Source organism: Halichoerus grypus, chromosome 13 (assembly GCF_964656455.1).
Source record: "Halichoerus grypus chromosome 13, mHalGry1.hap1.1, whole genome shotgun sequence".
Lineage (NCBI taxonomy): Eukaryota > Metazoa > Chordata > Mammalia > Carnivora > Phocidae > Halichoerus > Halichoerus grypus.
In genome coordinates this window covers 399,891-418,042 of record NC_135724.1, presented here as the reverse complement: position 1 = coordinate 418,042, position 18,152 = coordinate 399,891, and the positions used below count along the sequence as shown (strand labels likewise).

General features: G+C 55.8%; 1 protein-coding gene across 2 annotated transcripts in view; it reads left to right on the top strand.

The window, feature by feature from the left end:
* Positions 1 to 18,152, top strand: part of KCNG2 (potassium voltage-gated channel modifier subfamily G member 2) — a 73,515-nt gene that overhangs the window by 41,691 nt on the left and 13,672 nt on the right. For both annotated transcript variants that reach the window (XM_036074509.2, XM_078060142.1), the window contains exon 3: positions 291 to 894. In XM_036074509.2, the coding sequence (XP_035930402.2) occupies positions 325 to 894 (570 nt within the window). In that variant the 5' untranslated portion in view covers positions 291 to 324. The remainder of the gene's footprint in view (positions 1 to 290; positions 895 to 18,152) is intronic.

The window sequence follows — 18,152 nt, the reverse complement described above, 5'->3', positions numbered from 1 at the left end:
CCAAGTGCACACTGCCCCACAGCCTGATGAAAACTAATTCCCAGTCTTTCCCCCTTGACCTTTATTCGAGGAGCAGATGAGCCTGGCCGGGACCCCGCGGCGCATCGCCAGGGCAGCTGTCCCTTGGCCACTGCCCTGGTCCCCGCGACGTGAACTGAGGCCAGGGCACCACCTAGGCGGGTCTGCGGGCGCTGAAGGGGTCGGCTCCGGGGCCCCCTGTGGACGCGGGACAACCGGGCTCCTTCCCAGGCCGGTCCCCCGCGCGGCCTGACGCCTCTGTTCCCTTGCAGGCGCTGCGTCCTGAGCCCGGCCGGCCCGGCGGCCATGGTGCTGCGCCCCGAGCCCGCGGGCGGCCGGCGCGTCGTCATCATCAACGTGGGCGGCTGCAGGGTGCGCCTGGCCTGGGCGGCGCTGGCGCGCTGTCCCCTCGCGCGCCTCGAGCGCCTGCGGGCCTGCCGCGGCCGCGACGAGGTCCTGCGCGTGTGCGACGACTATGACGCGGGCCGCGACGAGTTCTTCTTCGACCGCAGCCCGTGCGCCTTCCGCGCCATCGTGGCGCTGCTGCGCGCCGACAAGCTGCGGCTGCTGCGCGGCCCGTGCGCGCTGGCCTTCCGCGACGAGCTGGCCTACTGGGGCATCGACGAGGCGCGCCTGGAGCGCTGCTGCCTCCGCCGTCTGCGCCGCCGCGAGGAGGAGGCGGCCGAGGTGCGCGCGGGGCCGCGGGGGAGCCCGGGGGACGCGCGGCCCGGCCGGCGCCTGCGGGACCTGCTGGACGACCCGCGCGCCGGACCCGCCGGCAAGCTCTTCGCCTGCGTGTCCGTCGCCTTCGTGGCTGCCACGGCGGTCGGCCTCTGCCTGAGCACCATGCCGGACATCCGCGCGGAGGAGGAGCGGGTGAGCGCGGCGGCCCCGACGGGCCGGGGGATGGCGGTGGGGGGCGAGGCCGGGCGGGGGGTGGGCAGACTTGGGTGGGCCGGTGGGGGGGGTGCGGAGCTGGGCCTGGGGAGCGGCTGCTGGCTCCCCGCTGGGTTGGTTGTGGCCAGGACAGAGGCTGGGGACAGCGGGGGCCTGGAGGCAGCGAGGCCAAGGGAGAGCAAGCTGGGTGCCGGTCCCTGACGCCCTCCCCGATGGGCGCTGACTGCAGGCGCTGGGCCCACCGTCCCCTGCCCTGGTCAAGAGCACCCAGAGTGCGCCTTCTCGAGGAGGCGCACACATCAGACCCGCGGCTGTGCACTGATGAGACCGTTGCAAGAACTCAGTGAGGCTGTCTCCCTCTGGCCAGCAGGCCCTCCCTGAACCTCTCCGGTAGTTCGGCCTTCAGAGCGTGGACCACTTGCAGCTAAACATTCAGTATCATGAAGGTCTGGAGAGTTGTGAGCTTTAATCTCTAGTCCTGTGGTCTTGAACCAACGGGACACGGCCTCACGTTCTTGCAGGACACTGGAGCCAGGCCAGGTGTCTGCTCGGGCAAACCCAGGGTTGACTCTGTTGAGGTGCTGGGCGCATTTCTAGCAAATGGTAGATTCTCTGCCCCTGTTTGGTCTGTGAGAATGCCGGCACATGTGGCTAGAAGTGCTGCCAGGTTCGGATGTTACCCAGCTCGTATCAGCCTTTATGCACTGAGCACACCGTGGAAAATCCAGGGATCATTCAGGAAAGGCCTGGAGTGTGTGCCGTCGGGGGCAGCAGGGCTGGAAGACAGAGGGTCCTGCGGTATTTGGAGGACAGAGTCGAGTATTGCCCTGCATTTCCTCCTTGGGTGGGGGAGCATAATCCCTCCACAGTTCCCTGCTCCCCCATTTCAGGGGCTGGGCCAAGGCTCCGGAACCCCTTCCTTGGGCAGTGCGCTCGAGATCAAGGCCTCAGAGCCCTTCAGAGGTCAGGAGGTCAGCCCGGAGCACACGTGGGGGGGTCACCCCTCTTCGAGAGACACAGTGAAGAGCTGAAGGGAAGCGTCCTGCTGAAACATTAGCTATTAGCTGGCTGACCGAGAGCATGGCAACCCTGACTGCAGATTAAATTTAAATGTAAATTTTAGGAAATTGGTTCCCTTTGCCGTTGGGTGTCTGATTCCTGAGCTGTTCCTTCAAGGTGTCTTAACTTAGCTCAAGTTTCAGATTCTGCTTCAAAAAGGTACTTGCTGTGTTTGGATTTTCTAAATGGCAATAACTCCGGGCAGTACGCAGGAGGGGAATCATGTACATAAGCATCAGGACACCGGAGAAGTTAGGGTTGCCTCGATTCCTGACATCCTCTCAGGAGTCAAGCTGGCCATTGTGGAGTCCTCGGAGTGCCCACTGGCCCCCATGTTCATATTCATCAGCCCCCTCCTCCCCACTTCCCGAAACATCACTTCACACTGGCCAGGTACCGTCTCGTCCCGTCAGTTCTGGGATTACAGAGGAATAATCCCAGTGTCCGTGAGCACATGGTGGAGGTATGTCCGTGTGCTGCCCATTGCCTGGTGAGAGACGCCTGTGGGGCACCCGGCCCACTGCACGTGGCAGGCGCTGAAGAGAGAGTAAGGGTCGCTCATCAGCTTTTTAGGTAAAATATACACAGAATTTACCAATATCTTAACCACTGTAAAGTGTGCTGTTGAGTGGTATTAAATACATTCACGTTGTGCAATTATCCCCACCATCCATATCCAGAACTTTTCATCTTCCCCAAACTGTAACTCTGTCCCCATTAAACATGATCCCCCGTCCCCAGCTCCGGGCACCCACCATCTACTTTCTGTCTTTATGATTGTGACTCCTTTAAGAACCTCACATAAGTGGAATCCTACCATATTTATGTTTGGCCACTGACTTATTTCACTGAGCATAATGTCCTTAAGGTTCATCCATGTTGTAGCAGGTGCCAGAATATCGTTCCTTTTTAAGGCTGAGTAGTATTTCATTGTTAAGTATACACCACATTTTGCTTATTTGTCCATCTATCTACGGACACTTGGGTTGCTAACACCTTTGGGCCGTGGTGCATAATGCCGCCGTGAACTTTCATGTAAAAACACCTGCTTGAGTCCTTGCTCTCCATTATTTTGGGTAAACATCCAGGAGTAGACTTGCTGAATCGAATGGTAATTCTATGTTTACTTTTCCGGGAAACCTCCTTACTGTTTTCCGAAGTGGCCTCACCATTGACTCTTTCCAGGCACGAGGCAGACGGGGTGGAGGGTAGAGGGGAAGAGAGAAACTTGAGAGCCTTTTAGTATTTTCTTGTTGGGGTTTTTCCAGTAGAATTTAACTTGAAAGTCACAGGGCTAGGGCGCCTGGGTGGCTCAGTTGGTTAAGCGACTGCCTTCAGCTCAGGTCATGATCCTGGAGTCCCGGGATCGAGTCCCGCATCGGGCTCCAGTCCCGCATCGGGCTCCCTGCTGAACAGGGAGCCTGCTTCTCCCTCTGACCCTCCCCCCTCTCATGCTCTCTCTATCTCATTCTCTCTCTCAAATAAATAAATAAATAAAAATAAAAAATAAAAAGAAAGTCACAGGGCTAAAATATTTTCTGTATGTGATTTCTGATTTTTAAATAAGTGGCTAAAAGACTTCTTTTTAAAGTTTAAGTATCTTTCTGAAGGCTCCCAACTGAGTCCTCCGAGGTGTGGGTTGGCAGGCCGCAGGGCCGCTGGTTCTGACGTTCGTGGGCCTTCACAGTGACAAGCACACCTGCTTCTCCTACACCACACTCAGGTGGGCGTTCCAACTAAAGCACCCAGTGTCTTCTGGAGAAGCGTCTTGGGGGAGCAGGGTGTGTCCTGGAGAACCCGGAGGGAGCTACTTCAGCTCCTTCGGTCAGCTGTCTGTTTCCTCTCTGGCAGTGCTGGTGTCCACAGTTACTTTTGTGTGTTGGCACAGAGAAGCGTGGAGGAGACAGACCATCCTTTTCCTCCAGTATTAAAAGGACTGGAGGAGAAGGGCCGGCTGTGTGTGGTTCCTGGGGCTGGCCCATAGGATACCTCTGTGAGGGAGTGAGCGGGGTCCCAGGCCCTGGCCGAGCTGAAGGAAGCCCACGGCGGAAGCTGCTTCTTGGAGGAGTTGTAGGACGAGCACCCCGTGAGGCTGAGGGTCTGGAGGTGCTGCCCGGGACACGTGGAGACTCCACGCTGCATTATCGCCAGATGCACCTGGTTCTGCAGCTGTCCTAACACAGAATAGGTTCTGGTTTCCTGGTCTCCAGTCCCCTCGAGTGTCCCTTTGCTCACCCTGGGGCTCAGTCCACGGACGATGCGCACCCTCTTCTGGAACAAGCTGCTGCCCGCGCGAGCTAGTCACACCTGGACAGCCAGAGCCTGGAGCGCGGGGTGGGCGGGGCCTGGAGCGCGGGGTGGGCGGGGCCTGGAGCCTGTTCCCCAGGCAAACCAAACCTGAAGCCGGGCTCTGATGCCCAGGATCACAGGCACCACCTCACAACACAGCGAGGACCCTGGGCCAGGAGGTGTCCTTCCCCAGGCTTAGCTCTCCCACCGCACCCCGGGGGAGCTTGGAGGGGCTTCTCCCAGAAAGGCTGTAAGGGATGCACAGTCCCCTCCTTACTCATTCCTGCCTTCTGCTCTGTCCCTCTAAGATGAGGAGGGCCGGGGAGGGGGCACCTGCAGGCCCCCGAGTGTCCAGATGGTGGTGCAGAGGACCCCAGTGTGTGCCCCACCTGACCCCCAGGGCTGTGAGTGCAGCCAGGGCCACAGGGACCCGAGGGCCCCTTTTCTGGCTCCTTCTGCGTGGGGCCCTGGGGCTGGAGCCGCCCTTAGGGCTGAGCCCAGGCCACGAAAACCTGTCATTCTGAGGGTGACAGTGTGCATGGTTAGGCCGATCGCAGGAGCCTTGGCCGGCAGGTGACTCCCACGGGAGCTCCATCATGGGTCACTGTGTTCCCTGTGTCTCCCACGTGTCTCCCACTGTGTTCCCTGTGCTCCCACGTGTCTCTCCACACAGTCCTGGCCCCGGGCCTGCTGAGACCCCGGGGAGGGCACGGTCCTCTTCCTTCCAGCCTTCCAGCCATCTGGCGGTCAGGGCAGGCGAGCTCCCGGTCCGTGCTGTTCGGCCCTCCTCGGGGGCTCCTTCCTCTGCCTCCAGCTCTCAGGCCTCTCTCTCCCGAGGACACAGATGACATCGGGCCCCGATCCAGCACCGTCCCCAGGGGACCAGAAGCGCTGTTCTCCTGGGCTGGCCTGTGTGCTGTGCTCACAGTCACAGACTGAGCAATCCTAAGATGTCTCTTCCTTCAATGAGGAATCCCCCCTCCTGAGAGGGCATCTGGGCCCGAAAACCATGAAAAGTGGTAGCTCGGCGCCGTGGCGTCAGACCTGCGCCCTGCAGAGTCTCCAGGAAGGAACTGTGATCTCGCTCAGGAGGTGACGATCCATGTGTAAGGAGTGGAGACTGGGTCGGCAGGCGCGTGTGTCTGTAACTGGAAGACAGAGCCGCCCAGAACACTTGTGGAACACACTCCAATCCGAAATTATCTGTGGGCAGCCCACTTGCCATGTGTCTCCAACAGCTCCCTAGAACCTAACAAAGAGGCTGCTTCCCTGCTTCCGGGCATCTCAGGGCACACCCAGCTCCCTCCCCACTGCACCCTGTGTCCTCGCAGGCCCATGGCTGCCGGCTTCTTCGCCCCCACCTGCAGGGCCCACCCTGCCTGGTCCCAGAAGGCCTGTGCCTCATCGCTGGCTCCCCCAGGGCGCCCGCCGTGAGTGGGGCCCATCCCAGCACCTGGACCATAGGTGTCTCAGTGGCATCCTGACCCCCAGATGTCCTCATGGCCAGGCCTTAGGGCAGTCTGCTCGGTGGTCCCAGCTTGTCGGCAGGGACAAATGTTACCAATGTAAACATCTATGGCCACAAAAAGGTACACTGAATTCTCTGATCGCCGAAAAGTACTTCCTAATCCAGAACACGCCCAGGGCACACCTCACTTTCCCTCGGCTCCTAGAAGAAATAACCGCAGGAATGATAACGCAGCAGTATCCCCACCGCTTTGTGGCCACACTGCAGGGGCTCCACGCAGCAGATGAGTTGATGTTCTAGTGCCAGGTGCTCGGACGGAGCATGGGGTCTGTGCCCCACGGAGTGAGGTGGGGTCACCGCCGTTTACAATGGAGACTCCAGGCCCCCGGCTGAGGTCATCTCCAAGCTCCCGCTCCACGGTGCTGTAGGAGCCCTGAGCCAGAGGCCATCTGTGGCCTTCACCTTCGGGGTTGCAGGAGGCTGTGGGAAGGGCAGGACAGCACGTCGCTACCCCTCCCCGCGCCACGTGGAGGCCCCATGTGAGCATGTACCCTAATTACTGCGGGATCCTCAGGACTCTCCTGTGGATCTGGAGTGAACGAGGCCCCCACAGCCACAAAGTGACGTGTCCCTGGGCCCCAGCTCACTCAAGGTGGCCGGGAGAGGCCACGGCCATGCCCGGATGTTGGCTGTTGTCAGACGTTGCAGGGAGACATCTGTTTGGTGATTCCATGCTTCGAGGAGAGGCCTCAGAACTGTTTGGAGGACGGGGGACAGGAAAGTTTATTCCAGCAAATAGCTGCTGGATTCCTTTTGTACGGCAGCCACTGGGGTGTTGCGGGGACGGTGCTGAGCGCCCGCCCAGCGGCTGGCAGTGGAGACAGGCCACGCACACGGGCTGTCAGAGGACAGGGTGTCTCGGGGAGGGTGCGCTTGTCAAAGCCGTGGCTTCCCCATACACTGGGCTGGTACTGGGCTCGGTCAGTTTTTCTCCTTAAAGCCCACATGATTGAATCACTGTAGAATTAGTTATAAATTTTGCTACTGTGATTTCAGCCTCGAATTCACTAGGCACGTTTTGGTAACAGCGTGGAGAGCTGGCGGCAGAGCTCCTGGGCGTATGGCCCACGACACAGGTGGAGTTTGCCAGGTTCTCAGCGTAAAAGCTTCACTCTGTGAGCTGTGCTAGGGTTTTCCAGAGAAACAGAATCAGAACCAACGAAAGGGGAGCCTGTGTCTCCTCCTTCTTTCCTCCTGTTGGATAGAAATGTCTCCTGAGTCTGGCCCACCGCTGTATTTGGGGGGCACACAACAGGTCTGGCTCGCAGGCTCATAGCAGAGGGGACTTTGCCTCTGATGGATCACACCTGGGGTATCACCCACATCTCCTTCGTCAAGACGCAGCGAGACTTTGGCCTTGGACGTTAGAGCTGATGCTAGCATGTGTGAGACTTTGGGGCTGTTGGAATGGATGTATTCTGCATGGGAGAAGGACAAGATTTGGGGTTGTCCCCCCAAATTCACATGTTGAAGCCAAGGTGATGTTTTAGGAGGTCAGGCCTTGGGAGGTGATGAGGTCACAAGGGTGGCGCCCCCGTGATGGGATTAGTGTCCTTATAAAAGAGACCCAGAGGGTCCCCTCACCCCCTTCACTGAGAGGACTCAGGGAAAAGACACTGTCTGTGAACCAGGAGGCAGATCCTCGCAACACACCGAATCTGCTGGCCCTTCATCGTGGACGTCAGGCCTCCAGAACTATGAGGAATAAATGTCTTGTTTTAGCCCCCACTCCGCGCTTGTTACAGTGGTCCTCATGGACAAAGCCAGCAGGTAGAGGGGTCCCCCTGGTCTGAGCACGGGGACTTGGGTTTTCCTCTTGAGCTCTTGGAGGAGCTTCTCCCGACCACGATGGCAGAAGAAAGCAGCGTTGGTGAGAGTCACGGCAACAGAGCCACTCAGCATCCAGGGTGGTCAGTGGGGGCTGCAGGCAGCCATACACGCTCAGCACACAGCCTCCACCCCCCGCAGGGGACAGATGGGCCTCCACGTGGAAACGTGGCTGCGCAGTGAGCAGCCTGGGTCCTCCACGTGGAAACGTGGCTGCGCAGTGAGCAGCCTGGGTCCTCCACGTGGAAACATAGCTGCGCAGTGAGCAGCCCGGGTCCTGCGTGCCGTGGGCACATGCTGCTGCAGGGCTGGGATTGCTGTCCTGACCAGGCGGCCACAGGCCCAGGCGAAGCTTCGCTTGCTCTTTGCCGGAAGGAGGAAGGAGAGACAGAGCGGTCAGCAGCCAGACCTCACAGACCGCTGCGAGCCTTCCCGGGGCTGCAGGCATGCGGGGCAGAGAACGGCACAGGCAGTGCTCCCGAAAGAAAGAGAACGGGTTTGGTTGGTTTATTTTCCTGTTTATAAAGATCTGATCCAGTAATCAGCAAAATCCAGTGGCAAATTTTGTGCAGTGAGTCAAGCCTCTTCGGGGAGCCAGACATGCCTGCCCGGTTCAGGCTGTCGTTCTTGTTCACCTTCCTCTTCTGTAAGATGAAGATGGTCATTCTTCTAGGGCCACTAAGAACGGCCAGGTGGGACAGGTGCTCCGGGAATGCACTCACCCTGACGGGTTCCTCAGGGACGTGGCTGGTCCTCTCTCCCCATCCAGGCCCCAGGCTCCACCACCCCACCTGGAGCTGCGGTCCAAGGCCCCACGTCGGAGAGACCCTTTGGTGAGGCCCTTACAGGCTCTGGAAATAGCCAGGAGCACCAAGGGATGGACATAAAGCTCAGGACTTTCCCCCCTCCATTTCTGCACAAATTTGGCAGGAGAAAAAATGGGGGAGGGTGTATTTTGTGCTTCAGTCTAAAAAAAAAAAAGACTTGTACTCAAAATGCCTAGAATAGAGGCTACAAGATTCTTTTTTTAAGATCAATTTTTAGAGCAGTTTCAGGTTCACAGAAAAATTGAAAGTCCAGAGATTTCCCGTAGACCCCTGCCCTGACACGCACAGTCTCCGCCATCATCAGAGTGGTGCATTTGTCACTGTTGATGAACCTATGTGGACTCGTCATCATCAACCAGAGCCCACAACTGACATTAGGGCTCACTCTTGGTGGTGTACGTTCTGTGGGTTTGGACAAATGTGCAATGGCGTGTCTACCGTGACGGCACCTTACAGAGTGGCTTCATTGCCCTAAAAATCATGTGGTCCACCTATCCATCCCTCCCCCAGCTCCCAGCCACCATGGGTCTGCACCGTCTCCATGGTTCTGCCTTTCCCAGAACACCATGTGCTTGGGGTTCCAAGTGGTTGCTTCCAAGTTTGGGCAATTATGAATGACGCTGGTGTAATTACAGTGTGCAGGCTTTTGTGCAGATGTAAGTTTTTAGTTCATTTGGATAAATAATTAGGAGCATGATTGTGAGATCGAATGATAAGAGTACATTTGGTTTTGTAAAAAACCACAAACAGTCTTCAAAGTGGCTGCCCCATTTTGCATTCTCACTGCAATAGATAACAGTTTCTCTTGTTTCGCATCCTCTCCAGAATTGGGTGTTGTCGGTATTTTGGATTTTGGTCATTCCAGTAGGTGTGTCGTGGGATCTCATTGCTTTAATTTGCATTTCCCTGAAGGGGCACCGGGTTGGCACAGCCGGTTGAGCGTCCGACTCTCAGTTTCCGCTCAAGGTCGTGGGATTGAGCCACAGGTTGGGCTCCAGGCTCAGCAGGGAGTTTGCTTGGGATTCTCTCTGCGTCTGCCCCTCCCCCCGCCCACATGCACGCTCACTCGCTCTCTGTCTCTCAAGTAAATAAATCTTTTTTAAAAAGTAAATTTGCCTTTCCCTGATGACACATAACTTGAAGCATCCTGTCCTCTGCTTTTTGCCATCTGCATAGCTTCTGTGAGGTCATGGTCAAGCTCCCAGAGGTAAATCTGAGCATATGTTGGGGCCACCGTATGGCTGGACCCTCTGGAGCTTTAACTCTCAGACTTGTCCAAACCGAGCAACCAGCAATTTATCAATCACAGTTTGGGTTCTTCTGCCCCGGTGCTGGTTCCCGGGGCAGTTTGGAGTGTGGGCTCCCGTAGGCGGGGCTCCTGCATCCGCGGTCTCTCCGATCTTGGGGTCAGCAGTTTGCTGCATCGTCCTGTCTCACAGATTCGAGAAGAGCTGCTGATTTTTCAGTCTGTTCAGCTTTTGTTAGGATGGAGTGGTGACTTCCAAGCCCTTTGGTGCAGAACTGAGACCCTGTCCCAAGGTTCTTTTTGCCATCCTCTATCCAGGGGCATTGAAGGGACAAAACTGGGTATTTGTTAAGTTCTCAGATGCTGCATGCGGAGCAGGGCCCAGTGCCCAGCTCCTGTAGGACCTCCTTGAAACACTCCTGTCTGCTTTTCGAGCCCTGCTACCTCATCTCGTAAATGCAGATACTTCAAAGCTGTTGAGAATAAACTGAATAATTCATGTAATACTTTGGATGGTGCTTTGCACACACAATTAAATAAATGGCAGCTCTTTTTACCTTTTTGTGCACGAGGAGGATGCTGATACTAGTGCAGGACATGCCAGATGGGGGGGGGGCGGTCAGGAGGGCTGAGGGCAGAGGCCACGTGTGTTCTTCTCTGAAAGCTGGTTTCTGTAAACAGTCTACAGTGTGGCAAGGAGCACCAATCCAAAGAGGCCGTTAGAGTCAGATGCCAACCTTGTGTGGCAATCAGCAGGGACTGTGTTGCGCAGGATGTGGCCCCCACTTCTGCCTCCCCATGGAGTGCTCAGTGGGGTTGAGACCGCACAGTGGCCAGGAAAGCGCTGGGCAGGAGAAGCGTCCTCACCCTCCCTCCTAGCCCCTGGGGGGGCCCGTGGGACTGCTGGCAGCCCGGCATGCAGTTTGAGCAGGACCCCTCCAGCCTGCAGACGAGTGGCCGTCCCCACACACACACACGCGCACACATGCATGCACACACGCACACACAGGCATGCACATGCACGCACACACGCATGCATGCACACACGCACACACAGGCACATGCACGCATGCACACACGCATGCATGCACACATGCACACACGCATGCGTGCACACATGCATGCAGGCACACACGCACACGCATGCAGGCACACACGCACACACAGGTACACGCACGCACACATGCGTGCATGCACACATGCATGCATGCATGCACACACGCACACAGGCACACGCACACACGCATGCATGCACACGCTCCCGCACACATACACATGCACACACATGCACACATATGCACACGCGTGCATGCACACACACACGCACACCCAGCAGCCCGAGAAGGCTCCGCCTGAGAGGGAGAAGGTGGGCTTCATTCTTCGCTTTATTGTGAGCACATACTGAAGGGGTCCGTCTGTCCCTTCTTTCCCCCTGCAGCCACCAGCATGCAAGCAGCTATGAGAATAGTGTTTATCAGAAATAAGTGGAAATAGATCTTTCCAGGTGTGTATAATCCCATTGCCTGCCCAGCATTTCCCTCATAAGATTGAACTATTTTGACTTACAAGCAGTATTTTTAAGGGACCTCAATTCATCCAAGCACAGATCCATCAGGCACCACCCTGACTGGGGGAAGAGACCTGAGAATTCAGATTTTAGGTTCCACTTAAGTCTGAAATATTCAGTCTGACGTGAAGGGATGTTTTTAATAATAAGACATTAACAACTCTAACTCAGCAAACTGGCTATTCCCAAACGAGCTTGTGCCATTTATGTTACCAAAAGTATTAATTTACCGGCACGTGTGAATAGTCTGGTAAGGGTTTGGAGTTAGGACATGGGCAGGAAATACATTGTGAAATCCGTACATTGGAGGGTCCTGGGCTCTCCTATGGGAGCAGGCGATGACCCACACCGGCTGGGCTCTGCAGGATTTCCAGGGAAGACTCACAGGGGTGGGAGACATGCTGCTTTCTGAGCTGGCCTGGAAACGTCCATCTGGAGGAGGAAGCCGGGTGCTTCCCTGAGGACTGGTTTGTGGCCTCGGTGTGCTGCAGAGCTGGGGGAACGCAGCCGCCAAGCCTCAGGTCCTGTCCAGGGACGGGGTCTGCCCGATGCCTCCCCCACCTGCCTCCCGACAGGTGTCACCGCAGCCCTAGGTCCCTGAGCCCCCACCCCTCTGCCCCCACCCAGCCCGGAGAACATGCCTGTCTTCAGAAGTGTCCTCCTGACCGTGAGCATAACACCTGCTCTTTACGGAGAGCAGGAGACGCCGTCCTGCCTTGCCTCGTCGTGCCTCTCCGTGACATCGTAGAGCGTCGTGCCGTCTCCAGACACAGCGCGGCATCTAACAGACGTGCTGGTTTCTAACTTGAAGTGTTCCCTCCTCGCACTTTGCCATTCTTTGCTGCGGTGAGCCCCACCGGGTGGACACTCTCGCTCACGGACTCTTTCCTGGGGTACGCCCACCCAGCGCGCTGCGGCGTCACCGGGCCCCCTCCTGATGCCCAGAGGAGGCCGTGCCATCCACATGAGCACATCACCGGCCATGTCCCCGGAAGAGTGGGCCGTGTCCTTGTAACAGTTTGCCTGACTCTTAAGAAAGCCGTCTCCTGGCTTTTGAAACTCAGTCAGAGGCGAACACCTTCTCACATCTTTACTTGCTGCTTATTCTTCTGAGGACTTTCTTCTTCGCCCCATTCACCGGGCTGTTGCCTTGCTCTTCATCTCTGTGCCTTACAGCTGGTTGCCCCGAGCACTCACAGACGCTCCGCAGGAGGGGACCTGCTGCCAGCCCCCACCGCCTGAGGGTCCCAGCCGGGGCCTCCCCTGCCCGCTGCGTCCTCCCCTGCCCGCTGCATCCTCCCCTGCAGGCTGCATCCTCCCCCTGCCCGCTGCATCCTCCCCTGCAGGCTGCATCCTCCCCCTGCCCGCTGCGTCCTCCCCTGCAGGCTGCATCCTCCCCTGCCCGATACATCCTCCCCTGCATGCTGTCCTGCCCGCTGCATCGTCCCCTGCAGGCTGCATCCTCCCCCTGCCTGCTGCGTCCTCCCCTGCAGGCTGCATCCTCCCCCTGCCCGCTGCGTCCTCCCCTGCAGGCTGCATCCTCCCCTCCCTGCTGCATCCTCCCCTGCTCGCTGCATCCTCTCCCTGCCTGCTGCGTCCTCCCTTGCAGGCTGCGTCCTCCCTTGCCCGCTGCGTCCTCCCCTGCAGGCTGCATCCTCCCCCTGCCCGCTGCATCCTCCCCTGCAAGCTGCATCCTCCCCCTGCCCACTGTGTCCTCCCCTACCCACTGCGTCCTCCCCTGCCCGCTGCGTCCTCCCCTGCAGGCTACATCCTCCCCTGCCTGCTGCATCCTCCCCTGCAGGCTGTCCTGCCCGCTGCATCCTCCCCTGCAGGCTGCATTCTCCACCTGCCCCCTGCATCCTCTCCTGCCCCCTGTGTCCTCCCCTGCAGGCTGCATCCTCCCCCTGCCCGCTGCGTCCTCCCTTGCAGGCTGCATCCTCCCCTGTCCACTGTGTCCTCCCCTGCCCCCTGTGTCCTCCCCTGCAGGTTGCATCCTCCCCTGTCCACTGTGTCCTCCCCTGCCCACTGTGTCCTCCCACTGCTGGCCCTCGTCAGCCCCACACTCAGCCTCCATCCTCCTACCCCCCTTCCCTTCCGTCCTTTGCTCCCATTGCCTCCTGTGCCCGAGGTGTCCTCTCCATGGGGTTCCTGCTGCTCTCCCCTCCAGCCCTGCACGGCTCCCTCCGCACAAGCCTTCCCACACTGTCCCCATCATCTGCAGTGTCTTTTTATGCACCTATTTTATTACCATGGGCATTGGGTCCTGCCTGAAGTGTGGCATCTGGCTGTGCCTCGCTCACGACCAGGAGCCCCCAGTGAAGAGGGGTTTTTGCATCCGCAGTGAACACAGCACACGGTGGACCCTCCTGGGTGCTGTCGAGTTCTAGCTTTCGACTGGAAAGCTATGAGTGATCCCTGTAAAGTAAGGGTGGGTACTGGAAGCAGAGGTGCCCCCATCCTTGCCCAGGGACCAGCCTTGGAGTCTGGAAGGGTGGGGTAGCCAGGAAAGAGGCAGACTGTGCACGCGGCAGGTGAACCACACAGCCGTGGCCCAGACCCACACAGAATCGGCCACAGATCGTGTTCCGGGTCACAGTCCCCCAGGGGTTCTGAGGCTGCAGGACGTGGCACACCGTAGGGGCGAGGCCCAGGCTGCGTGCTCCTGACTTCTCGTGGCCCGTCGTCCACGTGCAGCTCGGTTCCTTGAGATCACCTGTGGGTGCTGCTCACCCCTGGCTCCCCAAAACCTGAATCCTTCTCCCCGTCGCCAGGCTGAGGAGTGGGGATTCTGTCCGTGTACTGCATCTTGTTCGCAGATGACAGAAGAAAAACCACAGAAGCATGTCTCACAATTTAGCATTTATTTCTAATAAGCTTTTAGTAAAATTGGCATAAACAAGTTCTTCATTTAAAAAAATATAAAATATGAATGGTAAAATAAACATAAATGTTCTTTTGACACATAAAATTCTATTTGACACATAAAATTTGACACATAAAACGATGGATGTAGATGCGTAGACAGCCCCACGGAAGCAGAGGTGCTGCCCTGAGATCATGCGCATTTCGGGAACAGTTGGACGGAGGGGAGTAGCAGACCCTCTGCATCCAGCCCCATTCAGGCTGCACACACCAGAGATGTGTGTGGGTCCACCGGGCTGTGCGGCCCTCCCCAGTCACCAAGTGGGAGACTTTTGTATGTGTTCTATACTGATTATCATTTACTGCATTATTTGGAGATCAAATGAAAACCCAAGAGAATTAGCTGAAAAGTTATTATAAATAAATGAGTTTGTTAAGGGAGCTGGCTTCAAAATAGATATGCAAAAATCAGTCACTTTTCTATATATTGTCAGTAATAGCAAATGGAAAATCTGTTCTGGTCACTGTAATGACAAAAACATAAAATGTCTAGGAATAATCTTAGCAAGAAAGGTTCAATGTCTATAAAAGAAAAAAAACAATGTAACTCTACTGAATGACATAAAAATGGCTAAATAAGGAGGGACAGACACATCATGTTCTTGAATGAGAAAATTACTCCCCAAATTAATATGTAAATTTATTACATTCTCAATAAAATCCCAATGGGGGTTTTAGAACCTAACAAAATAATCTTATAAACTGAATACTGGCCCGTGAATTCTGGAGAATAAGGAGAGAAGAGTACAAGAGATGTGCAGTGCTGTATCAGTTATCTTTTCCTGTGTGCCAAACCATGCCAAGCCCTGGTGGATTAGCCTGCCCCTTTCTGGCAGGTGGCTCTATGGCTTGGCATGTGGCTGGGTCTGCGCACGAGGCATCAGCAGGGCTCGCCCGCATTTGGGTCTCGCCGGCGGTTGCTAGAGACCTCTGCTGGCTCTTCCTTTATGAAGCTACCCCGGGCTTTTCTCATGGTGGTGGGAGACACTGAGCAGACCCCCGTGCCCGTCCTGGGGGCTAAGGCAGAACTCATGGCCGGTCTCATGAGCAAATCTCTCTAGGTTTGGTAGGAAAGCCAGAAACCATCAAGGAAAGGAAATGTCTGAAAAAATTAAAATTAAAAACTAATAGAAGCCTTGGGACGCCTGGGTGGCTCAGTCGTTAAGCGTCTGCCTTCGGCTCAGGTCATGATCCCAGCGTCCTGGGATCGAGTCCCGCATCGGGCTCCCTGCTCCGCGGGGAACCTGCTTCTCCCTCTGCCTCTGTCTCTCTCTCTGTCTCTCATGAATAAATAAATAAAATCTTTAAAAAAAAAAAAAAAAAAAAAAAAAAAAAAAAAAAAAAAACTAATAGAAGCCTCTTCCCACCCAAATTTAAATAGTGAAACTGAAATGTAAGAATAAAACTGCAACATATATGATAAAGGGCTAATATCCTTAACATACAGGAAATCCCAATGGATTAATAAGAAAATAATAGCACCTCAGTACAAAGGAGGGCTAAGAATGTAAAACAGGAATTAAAAGGAGATAAGCAAAGGTCAAAACACAGGAAAAGATGTTTGCTTTATGGTCAGAGAGAAGCACATTTGAACAATTTCACCAGTCCCACCAGCAAAGACTGAATAGTTGGCCTCCCCCCGTGTATGTGTGAGGGCGCTTGGGCGCGCCCCCCTCCCTGTGTTGTTGAAGGGAGTCTGAAAACAGGTCAGACTGGAAATGCGGATGTTAAATGTGCGAACCGTTTAACTTAAGGACCTCTGGGAATGCACGCCAAGACCTCCCTGGTATGGCATGATTAGGGTGTTCTCTGAAGCGCTGTTTTTAACAGTGGTAAAAATTCGACAGCGTAATACCCTCGGCCGGAGGTGGAGTCGGTGGTTGGGAGTGCGTGGCTCCTGACGGCGTCAGGGCTGAAGCCAGGGTGGAGTCGGGAGCAGCTTTAAGTGCACCCGGGCCTGAGCACGACTTAATGTGGAAAATCTCCACTCTAGCAAGAAGCACACGAGCCAAGACGACCCCTTAGGGACGACCACTGAAATTAACGGGCCAAATGAAGGTCGGAGGCTGAAAACATTTGCTGCCTCAGATGGAAGTCAGACTCATGGTTTGGAACCGCTCTCTCTTGAGACGGGCACCTTCTTCGCTTGTTCATAGGAGGTGTTGCCGCCTGCGATCACCTTGTTCTTGTGCGTGTGTGGCTCCTGCCAGTCCCGTCCCGCGAGGACCAGCTGGGCCCCCGCACAGTTCCTGGCCCCGCGCACACACCCAGCAAAGCTGGTTGAGTGCATGAATGCGTATCGTGTGGTATGCGTGTGTCCACTGCTGTCACTGTCCCTTCTCCGTCCACAACCGGTGGGATGCTGCCGTCCCGGCTTCCTTCTCGTCCGTGTGGACACCCTTCATGGCATTCGGTCCAGGACGCTGCTCACAGGAGAAGCCGACAGACGTCGGAATGGGGCCGTTGGAAGACCAGGCTAGTTCTCAGGAGGGGCAGGCAGAGCATGGAATACTTTATAATGAAGTTGCATCTGTTTCTTTACATAAGACGGCACAAAACTAATTAATGGAGTGTTAGCAGGAGAGTGAATGGACACCCTGCTTCAGTGCAGATAATTTGAAATGAGTACATTCATTATTTCTATGTAAATGACTGCTATTTTTAAGTAGGTTTAATATTCTCCTCCTTTTCTGTTTATAGTACAAGAGCCTTTTTCCACAGATAATTGGAAAGAATAAATCTCAATTCAGTTCAAAGTCAAATTATTATAAATTCATACTGAAATGACTTAATAAACATTTTCTTTTGGGCACTTATGGGAGGCTAAAGATAAAATCAGCACACAGAGTCATTCACGATTGAGTAAGTAAGTTAATAAGGGTTAGCCCTTCTTTTTTTTTTTTTTTTTTTTTTTTTTTTAAGATTTTTTATTTATTTATTTGAGAGAGAGAATGAGAGAGAGCAAGCACATGAGAGCGGGGAGGGTCAGAGGGAGAAGCAGACTCCCTGCCGAGCAGGGAGCCCGATGCGGGACTCGATCCAGGGACTCCAGGATCATGACCTGAGCCGAAGGCAGTCGCTTAACCAACTGAGCCACCCAGGCGCCCCTAGGGTTAGCCCTTCTAACAGGATGTATCGCTCGCGGTACCCGGTCTGCGAACAGAGGCAGAACTCGCGACTTGGCTGACGCCCCGAGGGAGGACGTGCCGCACGAGGTCTGTGAGAGGCGAGACGGGCACCAATGTCCAGAAAACACAGAGATAGCCAAGGGACGTGACCATCTTACGAATTTAATGATGCACTAGGTAAACACAAGGAAAGTCTTTGATGAGACCCCCACTCCATGCCGGGGTGAGGGCATGCAGGCCGCGAGCGCTAGGGGGCCCTTGCTGTGTGGCTTGCACAGATAAATCCACTCCTCTGGCCTTCACCCCACCTCCGTACACGTTGGTTAGATCGAGCGTTAGGGCGCGTAGTAAGATGGAGTCCGCAGGGCTCCTTGGCAGGGCTGAGGCCACTGATTGATGCTCTCAAATGAGAACAAGGCCGGGGATGGAAGCGTACCCAGCGCGCGCCCCTCCGGAGCCTCCGGTGCAGGAACCAGTGCCCAGAGCACCACGGAGGAGGGAGGAGACCAGGCCACGAGTGCAGGGTGGACAGTCCCAGCAGCACTGGACCTCAGGACGGCCGGGGCCCCGCGGTGTGGCTCCGTCTGCAAATGCACTGACAGGATTTATGCACTTTTCCGTGCAAATGTTAGACTTCAGGAGTTACATGGAAAGCTTGGACGTAATGGGGAACACCGTGAAAATTCTGCATGGGAATTATTTCCCCCCTGTCGTTCCGTATCAAGCTGTCACCGCCATCGAGGGGGCAGAACGAAGGCCGTCCATGCAGAGGCTCAAAAATGTGCCTCCCGCACAACTTTTCTTAAGAAGCTACTGAAGGACACCCCTCGACAGAATAACGGAA